Raw genomic sequence first — 23685 nt, 5'->3', positions numbered from 1 at the left:
AACTAACATGACTAAGCATAAATTACATAGAAACACCAGCAAAAATATAAAAAAAAGTTAAATAAAAAACTATTTAATCCAGATTTAAAGTAATCAAACCTTCATATTGTTTAGTTTTTACCGATTTTAAGGATTTTATTTTTTTGTTTTTTGAATCCTCTTTTCTCCTCAGTTATTTTTCCCTTTGACCGGTTTGTTTCCAGCAGCTCCTGCCTGGCGCCCCCTGCTGGTAGAAACGTGTGTCGCAGGCTATGACGTAAATCTTTGTTAACAGAAATGTTGAAATTTAATGTTTATTCTACACATTTTTACAGCATTGGAAAACGTTCAGAATGTTTGTGTCATGTTTGTCCTCCTACAGAAACCATATTAACACAAAAAATATATTTGCCTCCCCATCTTTTTCCATTTTCAAACATTTTTGAAAAAGCTCCAGGAGCCACTAGGGCGGCGCTAAAGAGCCGCATGCGGCTCTAGAGCCGCGGGTTGCCGACCCCCGGGTTAGACCAAGGTAAAGTTAAGACTTTAAAAAAAAAAAAATTCAAACTAAATTTAAGACCAAAAAGACGAGTCACTAAGAAATCCAGCCCTGAGGTCGGGGTTGCCAGATCTGACAGGTTTCAGCCCAAATGCGATGTAAAACCCGCCGAAATAATGAAAAACCAGCCCAAATCCCACATTCTCTATGTTAAAACAAATAAAAACCAAGTCATAAGCAAATGAAGCTTCACAACACCACTAAATAGCCCAAAAAAAGTTCAGGCTCCAAACAAAGACTACAATTCAACTGAGTACATTAAAGCGAATAAAATATCAGTGAGTTTATTGTGTACGTTTCTACTTTTCTCTGCCATAATGGAAACATTTTTGATAATTTCTCCTAAATATTTAGTAAAAACCAGCCCAAATTTCATCAACCCACCCAGTCCTTTATTTTTCAATACATTTTTCAATAAAACAAATGTATTTCTCCTCAAAAAGATTTGATAAATTTCCCTTTTCAAAGTGTAAGAAACATTTTCAATAATGCCATAATGGAAACGTTTTTGTTGATAATTTCTCCTAAATATTTAGTAAAAACCAGGAAAAGCAGCCCAATTTTTCAGCCCAATTGGGCTGAAACTTGTCCAACCTGGCAACACAGATTTAGAGATTCTCCCCGAAACGATTAAATGAACCTTTTAATGATGATTGGATATATTCCCTGTAAAATTAAGATTCATTTAAGAATCAATTACGACCCTTGCATTGAGATTTAAGACATTTAAAGGCCTTATTTTAGGAAAATAGAAGCGACTGCATAACAAACGAGCGGCGTACCTGGTTTCTGAATGACGGCGTTGCAGGCCGTGGCGATCTCCTCCCTCTTGGCCTCGTCAGGATACTGGTTGTCGCTGAAGTAGCTGCGTCACACACACACATCAGTCCCGTTACTTCCAGGCTCTCACCGTCACCCCCAGCGACCCCCGTCCTCTCTCCTCACCTCTCCATCACCGCCAGACACTCCTTCCTCCAGGTGAACCTGCTGCCTCGTCTCAGGCGGAAGCCGCCCGGCACCGAGCTGAACGGCGGCGGCGTCTGGTGCCAGTCCATCATGTCCTCCAGGGCCAGGGGGGCGGCCCGCATGGCCAGGGTGGCACCTGGGGGGACCGACAAGTAGGAATGGGCGATATTTTACCGTTCACAATATACCGTCAAAAGAATTCCCCACGGTAAAAACCATAAATTCCCGTTGATGACGTTTTTGTGTAACAAACATGGCGGAAGGCGGATCTGAGAGCGAGGAGCTCGTTGTTAAACGAGACTCCAGCTCTGGAACTGGTTTGGATTTAAAAAGAGTGACGAGGAGCAAACATCATCTATTATGTGCAGAGTCTGCAATAAAATGGTGCTTGCAAAGTATGGCAATACTGTTTCTTTATTTATCCGGTTGTATTTTTTTCTATTTTGTGATTTTATAAGCTAGGAAAACTTGAAGGACAATGGTACTTTTGCTGTTTGCACCGTTATCCCACTGTTTAAGCCATACAGTTTGAATAAATGTTGAATCTGTTCTTACATTTCAAACTTGTTTCATTTGAGTCATTACAGTTTTGCAGTACAGGTGTACTAATTTAATTGTTTTTTATTAATTTAATGTAATTGGTGTAGTTTAGTAGTATTTAGTATCTTTTAGAGCAGTGATTTGGCTCCATAGACTGAATGTGGTGATAGATTTATAGTTACAAAGGTGGAGTTGAATTGGTATTTTTTTTATTGTCATTTTTATCGTTATCGTGATACATTTTTTAGTCCATACCGCCCATCCCTACCGACAAGCACCCGTCATTCTCCCCCCACGGCAGCAGAACATGGTTAGGAAACCCATGAGAGGCTTCAGGCAGGTCTTACCGGGGCTGGTCTTCTCCAGCTGGTACCAGCGGAAGAAGGCCCGTTTCTTCTGCTCGCTGAGGTCCGATCCCTGCTGCAGGAGCCAGTGGGAGATCCGGCTCTGACTGATCCCTGAGGACAGACCACAATTTCAATTTTAGTCTAGTCTTTTGGTCCGGCCATCATTTTAGTTTTTATTAGTTTTAGGGTGCTTTCACACCTGTGGCCCGTTTGTTTTGTTCCGATTCAGGGGCTAAATCGATACAGTTGTTCCGTTTCTCGTTTGTGGGTTTGTGTTCACAAGGCAAACGTCTGTACCTTTTCAGAGCTGTTAACAAATGCCATGCGCGAACCAGCTGCTCTCTGATTGGTCAAATGAACGTGGAAGGAGTTTCCTCTTCCGCACCCCGGGATAAACAACACGCCCCTTTCAGCGCAGACCGCAGCCGCCGGCTTTAGGCTGATTTATGGTTCCGCGTTACACCAACGCAGAGTTTACGGCGTAGGGTACGGCGTAGGCTTTGCGTCGTTTTAACGCGGAACCATAAATCAGGCTTTACCCATTCATTTATGTGCTCAGCAGCGGACGAGAGGCCGCCTGCCGCGGCGTTTGCGCTCCGCAAACCCTGCCCGAATTGAACATTGTTTAATTTCACCGTGCGGCGCTGGAACAACATCTCGGCACGTCCAATAGGAGAGAAGGGGGTGGAGGCTGCGCCGACTCTTCTCCTTGCGCCGCGGTCGCACATGCACAATGAAGGGAGTTGTGTCGGTTGCTGTGTCGATTATGTTCTCATTACAAATTAAAAAAATGAACCGTTTCAGGTCTCGAATGGAATCGGGCTCGCTTGTTTTGTGCCGTTTCAAGGCACGATTGCTGTGTTCACATATAGCAAAAGTTCCGATCTTTAGGGGGAAACGTTCCCTGTTCCGGAACAACTGCTCCAAACGGGACAGGTGTGAAAGCTCCCATAGTCTCGTTCATTCTCCTTTTAGTCGTGTCATTTTAGTCAGAATTGTCCAGGACCATTTTAGTCTAGTTTTAGTCAAAGATTGTATTTAGCAGTGGTGTAGTGGGTTAAGCAGCGGCTCATATACTGAGGCTCCTGCCTCCTGGTCGCAGGTTCAAATCCCGGCCTGCGCACCTTTGCTGCATGTCATCCCCATTCTCTCTCTCTGCAACTTCAATCAAGGGCCACTAGAGCCGTCTTTGGCAGAACATTTCGTCTCAGTCAACGATAATGAAGACATATTTTAGTAGATGTTTTATTTTGTAATCTACATTTTAGTCTCGTTTTTATTCCTCTACGATATTGCGTTATATATTTAATTATCATTATAGTCACATGACCAGCATTTTCGTTGCGTCTCGTATCGTTTTTCCTCAGGTGATAAAAGTTTGTTGACGACGATATTTAGTCATTAGGTAACTTTAGTTGGTACTGACCTGTTACCTGAGCAACCACGGCCTGGGAGATCCGCCTGTTCGCTAGGAAAGACTTGATCTCCTCCTTGATCACCGCGCTGTCCCTCCTGCCGTTGAAGACAAAGAACATACCGTAGTTGGATCTCCAACATTACAAGTCTGACATCTTTGTGTGGACCATGTGTCTTTCATTTGCTCCTGTAAATATTGATCGCTCTGGTTTTTATATTAATATACTGATAGTCCTTCCTGATGGTCCTTTCTGCTCTTTTCCACTAGCACCTACTCAGCTCGGCTCTCCTCCACTCGGTTTGGTTCTTTCCCACTAGGGGTCTAACGTGCCGACTAGATGCTTTTCTGTATCTACTCTGCCGAGGTTCTAAGCGCCTGAGTCGGGCTGTGATGTCATCACACTACAGGCCACCCATTGGTCGGGGGGTTGGAGTCAGACGTCCGAGTCAGGATGTGACATCAGAGAAAAAGCAACTCTGACGGAGATTCTTGTTCATTTTATTCCACCAGCAACAGCAGCAGAAGTCTGTTTCATGATCCAACTCTGAGGTGCAGATGTTCATAAACCTGGTGCTGAGGAGAGAATTAAAAAGGGATCTAGACGGAGATAAGGAACGACCAGATCTACCAGGAACTCTGTCTCTTCATAGCTGCTCGCGACTACCAGCTGACTTTTCAGCAGCCGAGACAAACTAAAAACATTAAAAAGCGTCGCTGCTTGAAGCTTCTCTCACTCTCATTTTTTAACTTGATATGGAACACAAGCCACAGATCCAGCAGCACATCTATCATCTCCTCCAGGTTCTACATCTTTAGTGTTGTCTTCTTCGTTTAGATACACAATCAAATACGTCACAGCAGTTTCTCCAACCTCCTACTTCTGCTCCAGGTGCTGGATTGTTATGGAAAAGAAACCAGGCTGAGCCGAGCTGAGTAGGTTCTAGTTCGGGGGTCGGCAACCCGCAGCTGTAGAGCCGCATGCGGCTCTTTAGTGGCTCCCTGGAGCTTTTTCAAAAATGTTTGAAAAAGCTTTTTTTTTTTCCCTTTCTTTTTTTTTCTCTTTGATAAACTTGATATTTTCTCTTTCTTCCTTTCTTTCTCTTTTTTTTCTTCTTTTTTCCTCTTTTTTTCTTCCTTTTTAATCTCGACATTTCAACTTTTTTCTCGACATTTCAACTTTTTTCTCAACATTTTGACTTTTTTCTCGACATTTCGACTTTTTCCTCGACATTTTGACTATTTCCTCTACATTTTGACTTTTTTCTCGACATTTTGACTTTTTTCTCGACATTTTGACTTTTTTCTCGACATTTTGACTTTTTTCTCAACATTTTGACTTTTTTCTCGACATTTTGACTTTTTTCTCGACATTTTGACTTTTTTTCTCGACATTTTGACTTTTTTTCTCAACATTTCGACTTTTTTCTCAACATTTCGACTTTTTTCTCAACATTTCGACTTTTTTCTCGACATATCTCCTTTCGCCATATGCCTTCATTCTAAGGCTTATACAAGACTTTTCATTTTTTGTGGCTCCAGACATATTTTTTTTTTTATGTTTTTGGTCCAATATGGATCTAAAACATTTTGGGTTGCCGACCCCTGACCTAGTGGAAAAGTGCCATTAGGTCCACCCAAAATCTTTGACCGGCCTTCCCATCTAACGGCCATCACCTCCGGTCCGATCTTACCTCATCAGCTCCTCCACCTTGTCGTCCACGTCGATGTCCTCCTCGTTGGCCTCGAAGCCGTAGGCCGGCGCTGCCACGGCGCCGCTGATCACGCCGAGGGGGAAGCGGGGCGGAGACAGCTTCCCGTTGGCGACAAGGCCGTTCTGAGTAACCACCGCCAGCGCGCTCGGCGACGCTGCGACCGGCAGGGGCGGGGAGGTGGTGTCGAAGTTGTTGCTAGGCGACAGCGAGAGCCGGCTGGCGGGGAAAGTGGTCTGAGTGGCCGAGGAGGCGAAGACGGCGCCGGAGGACGACAGGTAGGACGAAGGCGCCATGTAGGGGGGTTTGTGTCCCAGGCGGCGGCCATGCTGCCGGTCCAGGTGGTCCAGGGTGTCCAGGGCGTGCAGCACCTCCGCCTGGGTGATGCCCGTCCGCCGGAGCCGCTGGAGGAGGTCGATCTGCTCGATGGTGAAGCGAGGCTCCTCACTCTGCTGGAACATCCTGCAGAGCAGCAACATGGACATGAAACCACAACATCACAGCTAGGGTTAAAGGTCCAGCTGTTTAGCTATAAAACGTATAGGAATCGTTCAGTTTGTGATACAAGCATGAAATTTGGTACACAAATAGCCAAAGGTTTCCCCAAAAGATATGGACGTGGAGCCATCGTGAATTTTCAACATGGCGCCCATGGCAGCCATTTTTCAAAATGGCCGCCAGAAACAAGTGTTTTCTAATGAGTGATTAGTTGAAATGAGTTGCCAGTTTGCCCTGGCTGAGCTTCAACATCCACTCTATTACTTATCCATTCATTGGATGGTTCAGTTCTTGCAGATATGAGGATCTTTTTTGGTTTATTAGTTCAAAGTTTGTTTTTATGTATAATATATCTGGCCCTGCCCCTTCTCAACCTTTCCCTGACCCTGCACCCCAACCTGGGACTTGCTGATTGGGCCGGAGCTTCGGGAGCTGCGTGCTGGCCTGCGGTCCCCACCCCCTGGTCATCCCGTTGCTGCCTCCACCTGCCTGCGGCCCCCACCCCCGGTCATCCCGTTGCTGCTTCCACCTGCCTGCTGTGCTGTTGACGTCCCCGACCCCCAGTCTGGCCTTCGGCAGGAGGGTCCCCCCTTATGAGCCTGGTCCTGCTCAAGGTTTCTTCCCTCTTAAAAGGGGAGTTTTTCTTGCCACTGTTTGGCTTAAGGCTTTTCTCCCACTATGGGAGTTTTTACCTGCCATTGTTTATGCAATAACTGCTCGGGGGTTTATGTTCATGTTCTGGGTCTCTGGAAAGCGTCTAGAGACAACTTTTGTTGTATTAGACGCTATACAAATAAAATTGAATTTGAATTATTTTCCTGAAATGACGGTATATATTTTATTTTGGCTAATATGGCTGTTATCATGAAAGAAACAGTTCAGTTTTGAGGTAGAAGGAAGCTTCTGGCCAATTCCAATGTTTCAAATTTGATTTCTGCCTCATAAATAATGACTGATTAGACACCAAGATCATCCATATCAGACACAAACACAAATGATGGCTGCCATCTTGAATATTAAATGACAACTTTTCAATTATCCAAGAGACATCTACCAAGTACTATATGTGGTAAACATGTCTAAAATATCATATTATGTCCCCAAGTCATATAAAAAGAGTTGTTTCTGGCGTCAATTTTGAAAAATGGCTGCCATGGGCGCCATGTTGAAAATTCACGATGGCTCCACGTCCAATTATTTTTGGAATGCCTTTGGCTATGTGTGTACCAAATTTCATGCTTGTATCACAAACTGAACAATAGTTTTGGTTATCTCCTGCACTATAAAGGTCAACGTGAAGAACGGGATTTTAATTTGAAAAACAAGCTGAAAATAACAAGCGAAAACAAAGATCAAGAAGTGGGTTTGTGATGTCACAGAACCCTGCAGCTCTAAACACCCCATCAAACAATCAGACAGCAGCCCAAACAAAGAGATATGATCAAATTTATGACGATAAGTCTCCTTTTATCCAACACTTGATCCTGCCGAGCTCAACGCCATGAAACCAACCAAAAGGCTAAAAATAAAGCAGATGTTCTTCCTCTGGATCATTATGTTTCTGTATTACCATGTAATCTACGATCAGATGTCAGAAACAGTCTGAAGGTCAGTTCAGCATAGAGGATGATTCAGAAAAACACGTCAAATCTGCATCAAATAATGTACATTTCATAATAAAAAACGTTTTTTTTTTTTTTTTTTTTTTTTTTTTTAAAAAGGAACATTTTGTTTGCTTTTATGAGAAAAAAATTACACATCTCACCCTTTAAAACAGAAAAACCAGTAGAAAATGTTCCAGCTGTGATTCTTCTTGGTAATAAAAAGGAGCTTCACACATGTGAAAGTCCAAGAAAACATTTCCACCATCAGGTGAAAACACCATGTTTTAAATCTGGTCATCCAAACTAAAATGTTATAATTCATGCCATTCTTCTCCGGACTAAACTCAAATATGTGCAAAGCATCAATAAAGCATTTGTTCTTTAGTTGATTATTATCAGGTTTTATCTTCTTGCATCAAAATGTGGATTCTTCTTACTATAAATATTGCTTTTAGAGATGATAAAGTGAAAGGTACTCATGTTACGCAAATTAATGAGCTCCTTGTGAGGTGTTGAGTTCGAACATAAGACAAAAATATCGATATGGCAATATATCGCGATACTTTGCCGGCCGATACAATATCGATTTTCAACGGATTGTAATCTTCAGTTGATTATTATCAGGTTTTACCTTGTTACATCAAAATATGGATTCTTCCTAATAGAAATATGGTTCGTCATGTCATAAATGTTTAGTATTCATTTGTTCCTGCATGAATTAATGGTGGTTGGAGCTGAAACCAGTATGAACATGTGGTATTATCTCGCTTGCTGGTGACAACTTAAACACTGAAGACTGAGTTGAAGGATGGTTTGTTTTAAGGAGTATTGTTAATAATTGTTACGGAGAGCTTTTTCCACTAAACAGCCCGTTTCCTTTAATAGCAGCTGCTTTTCCATGCCGTCTGCTGGCAGCGTATGTGCCAGACCTTTCTGACACGTGCACTCCCAGATTTCCGCCCTCGGCATTTGATTCGTTACAGTGTTCCGAGTCGCAGCTTGTAAAGACACGTCTGGTTGCCGAGCAGATGATACTGTCTCGTGCGTCTGGACAAGTTTCAGCTCGGTTCTCTCGAGCTGCAGAAAGTTTCCGACACCAAACGACGAACATCTGCTGGAAAACAAGCAGCCGCTCTGAGCCGATCTCTGAGAAGCAGGTTTGTGGGAGACGGCTGATAGTAGGGCTGAACGATTTTTAGAAAATAATCTAATTGCGATTTTTTTCCTCAATATTGCGATTTAATATGAGATTATTTTTTTCAAGGTCCTGTTCTCATGTATTTTTCAACTACACAAGCAATACATCAGTCTGTTTTATAATAAACAATGTCAGATTTATTTAAAGCACAGATTACAACAATAAAGAAAACAAATCTGTGGCTTTACCTCTTTAACACGTCTACACACGTCTGTACACACGAGTGTTATGGGTCGTTCTCTGAACCCAATCACACGACACCAAACCGGGTTAAACTTTAGCCAAAACGAGGCGTAGTTTAATAGAAAAACACAGAAAAACTCCCACAGGGAACAAAAAACCTTCCCTTCTCAACCTTTCCCCGACCCTAACTACCTAACTAACCTGGGGCTTGCTGATTGGGCCGGATCTTCGGGAGCTGCGTGCTGGCCTGCGGTCCCCACCCCCGGTCATCCCGCTGCTGCTTCCACCTGCCTGCTGTGCTGTTGACATCCCCGACCCCCCCAGTCTGGCCCTCGGCAGGAGGGTCCCCCCTTACGAGCCTGGTCCTGCTCAAGGTTTCTTCCCTCCTAAAGGCTGAAATATGGTTCTGCGTCAAAACGACGCCGTGCCTACGGCGTGTGGTCTGGGTCCACGCAGACCACACGCCGTCACCTGCGCCGTCACTGACGTGCACCTCTCAAAAATTGTAACTACGCGTTGAGGCGACGCAGACCACACGCAGACCGAGAGGGCTGTGATTGGTTCGTTTGGTAGCAACGCATTTCCGGTTTCCGGTTTGAAGCAGTAGTGAACTTTCAGGGCTCTTTTCTTCGTTTATGTGTGATTTTTTTTTGTTTTGTTTTTTTGCACAATAGTTGTCCTTATCTCTTTGATTCACTGTGACCGGAAAATGTCGGATAAACCATTCAGAAAAAGATTGCTAACTAGCGGTCGCGGGGGGTACTGCACCCCGACGAAATGGAGTGACGGAGAAGTCCGAAGGGTTCACGGCGGCGTCACGGTGACGGTGTGTGCTCTTCGTTGGTGTGACGCAGAACCTTAATTCAGCCTTCAAGGGGAGTTTTTCTTGCCCCTGTTTGGCTTAAGGTTTTTCTCCCACTAGGAGAGTTTTTACCTGCCATTGTTTATGTAATAATTGCTCGGGGGTTTACCGTATGTTCATGTTCTGGGTCTCTGGAAAGCGTCTAGAGACAACTTTTGTTGTATTAGACGCTATATAAATAAAATTGAACTGAATTCCTCACAGGAAACTGAGAACTTCTTCACAAATAACTCAAAAATCACAGGGAGAAAACAAACACCAGCAAACTAACAAACAAACCAACAAAGCTCAGAATTAACAAAACCAACGCAGAGCCTACGGTGTAGGATACGCGGCGACGCGCGCACTACGCCGTACCCTACGGCGTAGGCTCTGCGTCGATTTAACGCAGAACCATAAGGTGGTAGATTTAGGTTACGCGGCACCACTCTGCTCACTCGCACATTACGTGACCAGATCACGTGACTGCTCAAATCGCAGCCTTTGCGGTTAGAAAATCTCGTTTTATCACATAGCGATATTATCGCAAATGCAATTAATCGTTTAGTCCTAGCTGATAGTAACGAGCTCCAGCGTCAGGGAGGATTTCGCTGATGCTGCGTGGAGCTTCACCTCGTTGTGAGCTCAGTCTCCTGCTCTCTTGTTTCCTTTCCAGCTGTGAACTCGGAGGCTTTTATCACACATGAGGGAAACGCTTCTGTCCTGGCTTTTTATAGACCTTCCTGTGTCGGTAGCTCAACTGCTTTCTCTGCGTTTATCGCCCTCAGAGCTCCATCGGTGTTACAGAACGATGCAGAATTAACAGTTTGATTCAGATTTGACTCAGGAAGGCCTTTCCTCGACACATCCAGCAGCACATGTCTGAGAAACACCGCCAGCGACACAATCTGAACAAAAACGGTGCAAGACTCACGTCTCTTGGCTTCCTGTCTGCAGATTTACAAACCTAACACACACACACACACACACACAGCTCTGCAGCTGCTATCCAGATATGAAGTACATTCCTCCAGATTGAACTGGATTTCCAATTTGGCAAAGATATTTTCAAACCCAGTAATCATGTTATGTAAATTGATGAGTTCATTATGGGATGTTGGGTTCAAACAGGAGACATCCTGATCTGTAGGCGGGGGGCAAAAATATCCATATTGCAATATATCGCGATACTTTGCCGGCTGATGAGATATCGATATTCGACGGATCGTATTTCTAGTATGACTTAAATCATATTTTTAATGTCAATTTCATATTAGGTAAATAATATGAAGAACATACAAATATGTTGTAACCTTAGCATGTATAGTTACAAAAATAACGACATGGATAATTTTAATTACATTGTTTTGTCCCATGAATTAACTATGATAATAATTGACTATGTATAACATCGCAATGGCCACGGTTACATGATGTTTTTTAATTCGGAATTAATTATTCCAAATTAAATAATTCCGAATTAAACTATTTTCCTTCGAGTTTACATGGAAATAGTAATTCCAAATTAAGGTTTACATGGAAAACACGTTTGATGGTCTTTCTCCAATTCCTCTTACGGTCTGGGGGTTGGGAAGGTTCTGATTGGATAGGGGGACGGACGTCTTTTTACGTATTACGTAAAGACGTCTACTGGAAGTTACGTCTACCGGAAGAAAAACAAACTTAGCCGCTACTAGAGCTGGGTATCATCACTGACCTCCTGATACGATACGATTGGTAAATGGTAAATGGTAAATGGCTTACACTTATATAGCGCTTTCCAGCTGTACTCCTACAGCCCCAAAGCGCTTTACACTGCAAACATTCACCCACACACGCACACATTCACACACCGGTTGTCGGCGGAGCTGCCATACACAACGGCACTGGCCTGACAACCGGGCGCAACCGGGGGATTCAGTGTCTTGCCCAAGGACACTTTGGTGGACACAGGAGGAACTAGGGTTCGAACCACTGACCTTCAGGTTCATGGGCGAACGCTCTACCAACTGAGCCACCTTCCCCTGATTCCGATACACTAGGTCCCAAGACGATACGATTTCCGATACGATACGATACGATACGATTCGATATCGATATTCTGGTTACAATAAGGGAATAACATGATCCTTCCACGTGCCACGTCCGGCCAGAGAAACCCCACCCTGCCTGGTGAAAAGAAGCAGCCTGCTCACTCCTCAAGTAAGGAGGAGACTTGAGCTCAGTGCAGGGCCTCCCGGGGTTGGTAGATGGAGCAATGACCAGGACTGACTTAGGTAGGAGCACTGGGTGATACACTGGGGGAAAAAAAAAATCGGGATTAAAAAAAAAAATAAAAAAAATAAATAATATTTTTTTTTTTTTTTTTTTTTTAAATCGATACTTGGATTTATGTATCGATAATCGTTCCTACACATGCATATCGATAAAATATCGATATATCGATATTTTTAACCCACCCCTAGCCGCTACAATTTTGAAAAGCTCACCATTTTCTTGTTTCCTGTTTCCATCTGTTCTTTTGATTTATATTTATTAGATAAATGGTCTCTGCTCTTGACCACCGTTTACTGCGTGCTGCCATCTTGAAACTTTGTTTGGAAAACTAGCCCAGTGCGGAATATAAGCGTCATGGAGACAGACGGGCGAGGGAACGAGCAGCGCAGAAAGACCGGAATTAATTTAAAGAGGAATGAGTGTATACATGATCGTGGAATTATTCTATTCGGATTTAAAATCGGAATAAACCAGCCAATTACTTCGGAATTAAGTTTAATTCGGAATGGCCATTTTCATTGGGAATTAGGTGTTTACATGTTAATTTTTACTCATTTTAAAATCGGATTTAATTTTAATTCTGAATTAAAGAGGAATTAAACTTCCCATGTAAACGCACTCAATATATAGCAAAATTTGGATATTGCAATATCGTATCGTGAATCAAGTATCGTGAGGTCCTTGGCAACACCGAGCCCTACTGATCTGTATCAGAAGCTTAGCTGTGTTTTAATATACTATGTATGTTTCAACAGAGGGTAAAAACCACTGCCTGAATATTGGTGTAATCCATCTGGTGTCAGAGTGAAGGGGTTGAGCAAGAGAGGGAAAGAGAAATAAGAAATAACATATCTGTTGTGGTGCTTTTCTCCCTGGTGCCGGGTGAAAGAACAGACAACATCGGGAAATCAAAGTCAGCATATCAGAGTGTTGAGATGCAGGAGAGAGAGAGACAGAGGGCAAGTGTGTGTACGTGTGAATGTGTGTGTGTGTGTGTGTGTGTGTGTGTGTGTGTGTGTGTGTACACGCGGGATTGTGTGTGTGTGTACGCGGGATTGTGTGTGTGTGTATGCGGGATTGTGTGCGTCTTGGGAAGAACGCCAAGAAAAATTTACATTTCAGAGAGCCGAGCTTCATACTTTCTGTCCCCACTGCAGGGGATGAGTCACGGAGTATCAAGACACAAATAATCAACGCAGGAACGCAGAGCAACGGCAAAAAGGTTATGTCAGTTATAAACATGTGAATTATGATCAATAAAAATCATCTTTTGTTGAGTTTGAAATACTTTTCTGCACATTAAAAACAAAACAAGAGTGCTTTAAGTATTGTTTGCAGTCTTTCTGCATTAGATCACAAAATTGATAGAAGAAGAAAGTTAAACGCCACTGGGATTTAACTTAAACAGGTACGAGCCTCATGGACTTTAACTGGAAACAACTTATTTAAACCCAACCGATGCATTGATTCACGTCTTAGCCCTTGAACATTAAGAAAAAGGCGATACGGTTTCAGTAGGATCAAATTATTGATCTGCAAACAAGTTGTAGTAAACCGAAACCGCAGTCTCTTCTGCAAGAGAGACGGCTGAAACTATTAAAACTGGGTTAGAAACTCCATTATTTAAACTTGAGAAGGACGGCAATGAACTACTACCGCGGAGCAGGAAGTGTGGTCACGATAAAAAAGTCAATCTTGACTGAACACTGACCTGGTTGGTGTCTAACTGAAGAGGCCCAACAGTCAAAGTTCTTGATAAACGGTTAACGTGAGACCACTGAGAATAAACAACTGAGAGGTCTTCAGGAAGGGCAAAATCTACCCATCATGCTTTGCGCCCACCACACTAGCCTGTGGGGGAAGTATTGTGATACGAGTTTGCTTATATTCACATTTCAGGGGTACTTTCAGCACCGCAGCGACACCGCAAAAACAAACATACACTTGGTCATTAAAAAAAAAAATCGCTTTAAAATCAAACATTTTCCAACTGCAATCAAACCACAAACTACTTAAGGTATCCATGTTATGCTCATCTCTCTGTTAACAGAGACACTGCGAGACATCCACAGGACCAGTGCAAAGCTCCACTACGGTTACATGAGAATATAATATTTTCCATCAAACCAGTTCCAGGGCTGGTTCTGGTTCTGGTTCTGGGCCAGTGCTGAGTTTGGAACCAGACTTTCTGTTTCCACTAACAAAGAACTGAAACCGGTTCCAAGGTAGCACCAACTCTTTGCTGGTCTAGAGGAAAGAACCGTTTACGTAAGCAGAGGGGGCAGAGTTATTCAAACCAACAGCAAGACTGGGAGACGGAGACATTTTCAAATAAGAATGAATCTGGATGCAGCAAAGCATCATGGGAGGAGGAGGAGGAGACAACCTGTCTTTTAGAGATGTGTCCACGGAGGAGCTACGTGGACCAAGTCCTATTAGAGCAAATACTTTGTTGTAGTGTTGTCCCAATCGATCGGGCCCAATCACGGCATTTTCAAAACATTGGTATGGGCCAAAAAAAGTATGGGGACATACCTAGTTATTAATATATATTAAATCGTTTTATATATCGTTGCATTTAACGTCACTTCAGGCGAAGTAAGCGAAACTAACATGGTTTCCATGTTTGAATTGTGAAATGTTCTATCTGTTCATGTTCATTAAGCTGCTGCTATTCATTCATTCATTCATTCATTCATTCATTCATTCATTCATTCATTCATTCATTCATTCATTCATTATGTTGCACTAAGGTTAAGCCAAAAAGTATTTTAATTTTCTTGTGTTTGTGAGTTTGACTGGATGTCATTCAACTACCTCTTTTGAATTTAAATTTATTTATTTTTGTTATTGCACTATTCTGCACTTTTTGTTTTAGTTTACAATTTCATGTTTTTACATTTTGTGGCACCAGAAATGATAAGCTTTGTTGAAATAAATGTCCATGTTGTTCTGCAATGGACAAGAAAAGAAACTTGGGATAATTTAGTTTTAGTCCTCTTCTTTTTTTTTTTTTTTTTTTTTTAATTCATTGCCAAAATGAATCTGATCGGGAAAAAGTATCGGAAATGTATCGGGAGCCAAAAAAAGTGATGGGATCGGGAAAAATCGGGATCGGCAGATACTCAAACTCAAGTCACCGGGATCGGATGGGATGGGGAGTTAAAAAATCCTGATCGGGACAACCCTACTTTGTTGTTGCTTCAATGCAAACGCAGTGACATAACGGACGTTTGCAGCGACGTAATGAAGTGGCTCCCCTTAGCACCCGAGCTGTGGAAAAACAAACCGGTTCTCAGCTGGTTCCCAAGTTGAACAAGTTGTAAACCAGCACCAGCACCGGCCCAGAACCAGCTCTGGAACCAGTTTGGGGGAAAAGGGGTATACGTGAGCAGAAAAACAGGAACCACCCAGTCCGGAGGGACTTAAACCATCTGTTAGAGGTCGATAGTTAGTTCAACAGAAGTGGCTGCGTGTTGTTGCTGTTATGAAAAAGAAGTTACTAAAAGCTGGGTAGCTGCAGTTCAGACGAGTAGCTACTTCTTAGTACTCTTAAGTAGTGGTGGGGAAAAAAAATCGATATTGCAATATATTGTTGCGCTCTCTGTCGCAATAAATAATCGATAAACTGACGGCAAATATCGATATTTTATTACAACACACATAATGGATTTACGCGGTTGTCACCGCACTATTGTTCATGCACTTCAATTTGTCCAGCTGGTCAGTGTTTACATTTACAAGACTAGGAGGCAGTGAGGAACTATGCAAAATTAAGATGCTTACTGACTTTTCAGTATTAGAAACAAAGCAGTGCACTGTCCTGGTTTAAATAAAACATGTTATATGAGGCAGTGAGGTACTATACAAATGCACTTTCTTTGTACATATGAAGTTTTGGCATTGAATAAATGCATAACTACAGACGTTTTCCTTTTTATGGGTATTTTTTCTTTTTCAGTCACATATATCGTTGATGAAATTTATTACAATATATCGAATATCGTAGATATTGTGATATTATCGTTATCGTGGGCCACATATCGCCACAGTATTGAATCGTGAGTTACCCGTTTCGTCCCACCCCTACTCTTAAGGCCAGGACACATAAACCTTACGCCAATTGGAGCGTAAAGGGTGAATTATGGTTCTGCAACAAATCGACGCCGAGCCTACGCCGCAGGTTGCGCCGCGCCACGCCACGCCACGCCACGCCACGCCACGCCACGCCACGCCACAAATTCTAACTACGCGTCAGGAGGTGGCAGACCCAACACAGACCGAGAGGGCTGTGATTGGTTCGCTTGGTAGCAACGCATTTCCGGTTCCGGTTCGTGAAGCAGTCGTGAACTTTCAGCGCTCTTTTCTTCGTGTATGTGTGATTCAGGCGGCGCTAATCTGTGATGTCGCCCAGAAAGAAAAGGAAAGAACCGAAAATGACGGGTCGATCTAGTCTGGAGTTCTGAACAGAACCCCGCTGTCATTAGTCAGTGACTACGTTTACATGCAGTCAAAATTCGGGTTATTGCTAATATTCCGGTTACTGAAACATTCGGAATATTCCGTTTACATGGTAATTAATCATTCAGGATATCTGGATCAAACCAGCGACGCACGGAGAACTTCATGACGCAATTACCGTCATTTTCGCTTCCTGTATCCAAATTCAAAACAAATGCTGCTTCGCGCAACTTTTCGCTCACCTTCTTTTAAATCTAGCTATCCCTGTACTTTCTACCATGTACAAATGTTCATATCCTTCGTTACATTTATAAAATGATTAGTCTCCTCCTCACTCCAAAAGTGTGGGGTGGTCTTGTGTTTCTCCATGTTTATAAGAACTTCCTGGACTCAAAAGACCAGGATTCCTTGCGAACAGAGCATGCGCTGAAAACAAATTCATGTTCCGTTTGATCGGGATATTCCGTTTGCCGTTTACATGACCGAATATTCGGGTTTTAAAAGGAGTAACCCAGGGGTCATATTCGGGTTATTCAAAAGGGTTATTGGTGTTTACATGGCCGTGCAAATTCGGGTTATTGCCAATATTCGGGTTTTAAAAGGGTTATTGATGCATGTAAATGCAGTCATTGTTTTAACTTTTGATAGAAGTCAAGAACCACATGAATATTGGGGGGCAGGACATTTATGAGTTCATGTTTAACAGGTGTATTGTGGGTAAAATCCTTGCAGGGTGCAATCACCCTTTATGTGATTCAGCTGATGATTTGAGAAAAGCCTGAATAAATCCATGCAGGACATAAAGAAAAACGCCCCGTGTCTTTAAGGAGCTGCCGGCTGGCTGAGGGGGCGGAGCCACAAAGAGGGGGCGGAGCCACAGACACCAGGTGATCCCAATCAGGAATCTAACCTCTATAAATGTTTGGACAGAGGGACAACTGGGGAAGCTGTGTCTGAGGAGGACGTTGGAAATCCCTGATCCGCTTCCACATAAAACATTTCCACGGGATTATTCACATTTCTACAAGGAGTATTACCTTTGGATTTACCTGTTTTAGAGACAGAATCACGCCGGTGAGACTCAACCAGTTGTTTTTCAATTGACGTGAAGTCATTTACAGGACTAAATAAATTGGGGAATTTGGGATTGTGTTTTGGACTGTCTGGGATTTGTGTGTATTTAGTTTAGTGTAATATATTACCTCAGCAACGTTAAGAAGTTAGTGTCTCAGCAAGAGTGCTGGGACGGTTGTTACACCATGATAGTTTAGCGTCTGTACCATTGCTGGTTATCTAGTATGTTTAACCATCGTTGTTTCCTGGTTAACTCTGATTCGCTAGTCAAGGGCGAGCTCTCCACCAATCAGGTCATAGAGGCCGACGGCTAGTGGACGACTCCACATGTCGAATCGGCCAAAACGAAATGAGTTATTTTATTAATATAACAGGTTATACGCTTCAATGTTAAAAAAGCAGATGTTTTTCTGCTGATTTACATCACTGTAACCACTTTCTCTACAAAACAACTTTACGAGGTCCTCATTCTTTTAAAAAGGCCTGATCTTCACCGACTGACCAATAAAAAAAAAAACAGACCGACACGATGTTCTAGCTTTGTCGGGTCGAACCAGACTAGCGTTTCCAAACGTGATGTTATCGCGTCCACAGATTCCAGGAACAGCGTTGTCCTTCCCTTAAATGCTGATTGCCTCACCAGTCCAGACCTTTCACTCCCAGAAGAAGAAGGTTACACAACAAGTGAAGGGATGTGGCCCCTGACCTGATGCACCATGACGCCCTCCATGCACCTCTTAGCTGACGGATATGAGGACGACAAGTCTCTGCAGACTCCAACTTAATTATTTAATGGCACCATGTTATCAAAAGGGCAAACAAAACTTTTCACTTTCACTTTATAATCTATAATCAGTCTAAGAAGTAAACCAAGCTTCAGATTAAACCTTTATATTTATCAGAAATGAGTCTCTTCCCAAGAAAAATTATAATACTGATACGATACAAACAGGCCAAATTTTATCTAGTCATTTCTAATCATCCGCATTTAGGTATGAACTAAATAAATAGTCCAAAAATGCATGTTTTATGGCCCAAAACCAAATAAATGAGGGTGAACGAGAAGCTCGGATAGAAAGTGAGCAGGAAACGGTTCCTCTTGCAAGATGTTTGGGACAGGATTTAACTTTGACACCACTTTAAGGAGCGTTAACAAAACAGCTGATGATGCCAGTTAATGAACTTGACCTCTGACCTTTCCAGCGCCTTGAACTCACATCCTCTCTCTCCGGAGGATTACTGGACTGTCTCGGAAAATTAGAATATTGTGATAAAGTTCTTTATTTTCTGTAATGCAATTTATAAAAAAATAAATAAAAAATGTCATACATTCTGGATTCATTACAAATGAACTGAAATATTGCAAGCCTTTTATTATTTTAATATTGCTGATTATGGCTTACAGTTTAAGATTAATATTCCCAGAATATTCAAATTTTTTGAGATAGCATATTTGAGTTTTCTTAAACTGTAAGCCATGATCAGCAATATTAAAATAAGAAAAGACCTGCAATATTTCAGTTGATTTGTAATGAATCCAGAATGTATGACATCTTTGCATTACAGAAAATAAAGGACTTTATCACAATATTCTAACTTTCTGAGACAGTCCTGTATTATTTATATTTATCTGTTTGCACTGTCTTGCACTGGAGGTGATGCTGCTTTTAATCTCACTGTACCCATGTATAATGACAATAAAGTATTCTATTCTAAAAAAAAATCCTCAGTCTCGCTTTAAAGGCTCTTCCTTGAAAACCAACGGCTGACAACGTGACTATTCCCTCCTGGATGCAACGGATGAGTCAGGAAATAAACAAAACCAAGTACAAAATGAATCCAGAATGTATGACATTTTTGCTTTTGTAATTGCATTACAGAAAATCACAATATTCAAATTTTCTGAGACAGTCCTGTATATCATATCACAATCAAACAGGAATAGAAAAGTCTCCAGCTTCCTCAGGACTCCAGATTAAGTCCTCAACCTTCCCTGACACACATGCATTTATATATATATATATATATTTATATATATTTATATATATATATATATATATATATATATATCCCGGGATTGTTTAACTTGAGGACTTGCTGTGTTAAAGGATAACTTGGTCAGCTGTCTGAACCCAGTGAACCAAACCAGACGTGGCATGAACTCCTGCAGATGTGCCAACGGAACATCACTCAAACTTTTAACCTGACATGCAAAACCAGCACTTAAAACACATAAGAGGCTAAAAACAAGAAAGGGGTGGCAGGAAAATACACCATTAGACATAAACATGGCACTTTTTATGCAAAACCACTTTTATGAGCTTTCATTTAGCCAACTATGACTAATGTCCACATTTTGGGACTTTTGAGATTTCTGCAAGGGGAAAAGAACTGGCCAATTGGACGTGCAGCTGTTAAACTAGTCCAATTTGAAGCCCAAGTAAAGCAGAAAAATGTGGATCTGCTCAGTTATACTAAACTAAAACACGCAGCTTATTGGAATGCTGATTTATGGTTACGCGTTACACCGACGCGCAACGTAAGGCGCGCGTCGCAGCGTACCCTACGCCGTAGGTCTGCGTCGATTTAATTCCAGAGGAAACATCACAAAACTAAAAGTTGACATGATGCACGGGGGGTTATAGCCGGCTGTAACCGAGCCGAAGCGAGCCGAATACGAGCTCAGGTCAGCGTTATTCCCCGCAGATCGCCCCGGGGCTGGTGGAAGTCTCCCCCCCCCGAGGAAGCCGCTGCAGCGGCGTTTCTTAATGGAGTTCGGGGGGAGAGAAGCAGCTGCAGCTGCGGCTCACCTTAGTCCAGTCCGGGAGCCTCCGCCGGTGCTGCTTCGATCATATATCTGCCACCTCGGGGCGCAGCGGACACGGACGCTTCAGTTTTTCCCAAAATGTCTCCCCCCCGCTTCTAATTGGGCTTCAATCCGCCGTCAGACAGATTTGCCTTTTGTCCACCAGACGGGCGCCATGTTGATACGGTGCCGCAAGGGCCGATGGGAGTTGGAGTTTCACGGAGGTTTCCCGTTTACTACAAGAATGTTGACTGCAGACGCAGCCAGCGGGCTGGAGGGGGCAAGTCCGCGAAATGTCCAAGTCCCCCATAATTTAACCTTCATAATAACTATAATAACTTCATAATAACTATATATATATTATATATAAAATAAAAATGGTGTGTGTGTGTGTGTGTGTGTGTGTGTGTGTGTGTGTGTGTGTGTGTGTGTGTGTGTGTGTGAAATTATATATCATTTGTATATAAAATAATGTCCCACTTAACCATACTTAATAATAAAAAATAAATAAAAAATACATATATTTTTATATATTATATGAATATAATGGAAATTAAAACATTATATATATATTTCATATTATGTAAAATGTCCTAGATAACCTAAATTAATAATTTCATATATATATATATATATATATATATATATATATATATATATATATATATATTTATACATTATATAATATAAATTATATATATTTAAAATGATCTATAATTTGTATATAAAATAATGTCCCACTTAACCTTACTTAATAATAAAAAATACATACACATATTTTTTATATATTATATAAATATAATGGAAATAAAAACATTATATATATATATACATACACATTTTATTTATTTATATATATATATATATATATATATATATATAAAAATTAGTACAGACCAAAAGTTTGACACACCTTCTCAATCAAACAAATGGGGAAGTGTGTCCACACTTTTGTTCTATACTGTGTATATATATTTATTTTCTCCAATCTGAGTGGACACTTGTTACAGCCATCCCGGGTATTCCAAGAAGACGAGTAATGGGTTTTGTTTTATTCTGTTTCCTAAATCCAAACGAGTAAAGCTAAATGTCCATTTGAAAAATAGAGAAAAAGAGATATACCATCCCTTGCTCATTGTAGAACATGTGCAAAGAAATACTTCTTAAATGTAAAAAATCACATTTAGATTCAACAAATTTAACTTTTTTATTCTTGCTTTCTCTTCTTAGTTTCCACCGTTGTGACTTTTCTTGGTAACTTCTGCTGACGTTCACTATAATTCTGTTGTGATGTGTGACATACAGTAGTGTTGTACATTAATACGCAGTTGTTGTAAGAGACAACAGCGATGGGAGTCCAGAGTTAATCTGGGTTGTTTTTGCTGACACTAGGGACAGAAAACTGCAAGATCACACTTCCTAAAAAGGTTAAATATTCCTTTTTAAATGAAACTGAAACAAGCATTTTGACAGTAAAAACTAAAAAAAACTCCTCGATCTCACTTCAATTCAATTCAATTTTATTGAATTATTTGCAGGCGGAAGCAGCAACAGCAGACATCCACGTAGGCAGGTGGAAGCAGCAATGGGATGACCGGAGATGGGGGGGGGGGACCGGGAACACAGGCCAGAACGCAGCTCCCGAGGCTCCAGCCTGCAAACATGCACAAAAGAGAAAAAAAGGGGGGCCGGCACAAGAAACTACAGGAACGATGGACAAAAACAATAGCTATGAGATATTTATAATAAATAAAAATGGAAATGGAGAAGTGAGAAAGGGAAAAGGAGAGGAGAAGAAGGGTGAGAGGCACCGCCCAGCGGATCATGTCGGTGCCCCCCTGCAGCATAAGCCTATAGCAGCATATCTACCACCAAGCTATATTTGAGACTAACTATTATAGTCTTGTTCTATAGCTGCAACTATGACTACTGACTCTAACACACTAGAGTTTACACTTCCTAGAGATTTACCAACACCAGCTAGAGGTTTACTAAACACTAACTATAGGCTTTACTAAACAGAAAGGTTTTAAGTTTAGTTTTAAAGGTGGAGGTGGTGTCAGCCTCCTTAACCCAGATTGGAAGTTGGTTCCATAGTAATGGTGCCTGATAGCAGAACGCCCGCCCTCCAAATCTACATTTAGATACTCTAGGAACTACGAGTAAACCTGCACCCTGGGAGCGGAGAGCTCTGCCAGGAACATAAGGCACTATCAAACCTTGTAAATACTGCTGAGCTAAGCCGTTTTGGGCTTTATATGCAAGTAATACAATTTTAAATTGGATTCTGAATTTTACAGGTAGCCAATGGAGCGACGCTAACACTGGAGAGACGTGGTCTCTCCTGCTGATTCCTGTCAGCACTCGTGCTGCTGCATTCTGGATCAGCTGGAGCCTATTCAGCTAATTACTTGGACATCCATGCTAACAACACATTACAGTAATTCAGTCTAGAAGATACAAACGCATTAACTAGTTTTTCTGCATCACTCTGCGAGAGGATTTTCCTAATCTTTGCAATATTACGGAGATGGAAAAACGCTATTTTACAAACCTGATTAACATATAGTTTAAACGACAAATCCTGATCGAAAACAACACCAAAGTTTCTTACAGTTGCACTGGAAGCCATCGCAACACCATCTAGTCCCTTCCTAAGAGGCTCTGGACCAAGAATGATAACCTCTGTTTTATCTGAATTTAGAAGCAAGACATTTCTGGACATCCAGTCCTTGATGTCCCTAAGACATTCCTCAAGTTCAACCAACGGTTCTGTTTCATCCGGCTTCATAGACAAATAGAGCTGCGTATCATCAGCATAGCAATGAAAGTGTATGCCGTGATTCTGGATTATACTTCCCAACGGCTGCATGTATAAACTGAACAAGATTGGCCCTAGCACTGAACCCTGCGGAACACCATAACAGACCCTTGACTGTTCTGACGAAACCTCATGTACATGAACAAACTGGAACCTGTCAGATAGACATGATTTAAACTTAAAATTTAACTTTAAAGGCTCTTCCTTGAAAACCAACAGCTGACAACGTGACCCCAGGACTCTTCCCTCCTGGATGAAAACGGATGAGTCAGGAAATAAACAAAACCAAGTACAAAAAGGCAACTCATCAACCCAAATACACAAACATTTACTCCTGTGGCTCTCTCAAATTTCCAAGATCAGTATAATGCATAATGAAACATTTAGGATGATAATTAAGAGCAA

The 23685-nt window shown here is 41.8% G+C and overlaps 1 protein-coding gene across 3 annotated transcripts in view; it reads right to left on the bottom strand.

Moving 5' to 3' along the window:
- LOC133464795 (homeobox-containing protein 1-like) overlaps window positions 1–20638 on the bottom strand; it is a 29783-nt gene extending 9145 nt beyond the window's left edge. For all 3 annotated transcript variants that reach the window (XM_061746985.1, XM_061746990.1, XM_061746995.1), the window contains exons 1-6: window positions 20464–20638; window positions 5500–5979; window positions 3818–3903; window positions 2392–2502; window positions 1484–1640; window positions 1321–1403 (exon numbers count right to left, since the gene is read on the bottom strand). In XM_061746985.1, coding sequence (XP_061602969.1) covers window positions 1321–1403; window positions 1484–1640; window positions 2392–2502; window positions 3818–3903; window positions 5500–5978 — 916 coding nt within the window. In that variant the 5' untranslated portion in view covers window position 5979; window positions 20464–20638. The remainder of the gene's footprint in view (window positions 1–1320; window positions 1404–1483; window positions 1641–2391; window positions 2503–3817; window positions 3904–5499; window positions 5980–20463) is intronic.
- Window positions 20639–23685: the final 3047 nt, after the last annotated feature.

The sequence above is a fragment of the Cololabis saira genome, chromosome 2 (genome assembly GCF_033807715.1).
Source record: "Cololabis saira isolate AMF1-May2022 chromosome 2, fColSai1.1, whole genome shotgun sequence".
Classification (NCBI taxonomy): Eukaryota; Metazoa; Chordata; class Actinopteri; order Beloniformes; family Belonidae; genus Cololabis; species Cololabis saira.
This window is presented reverse-complemented; position numbering and strand designations above follow the sequence as displayed.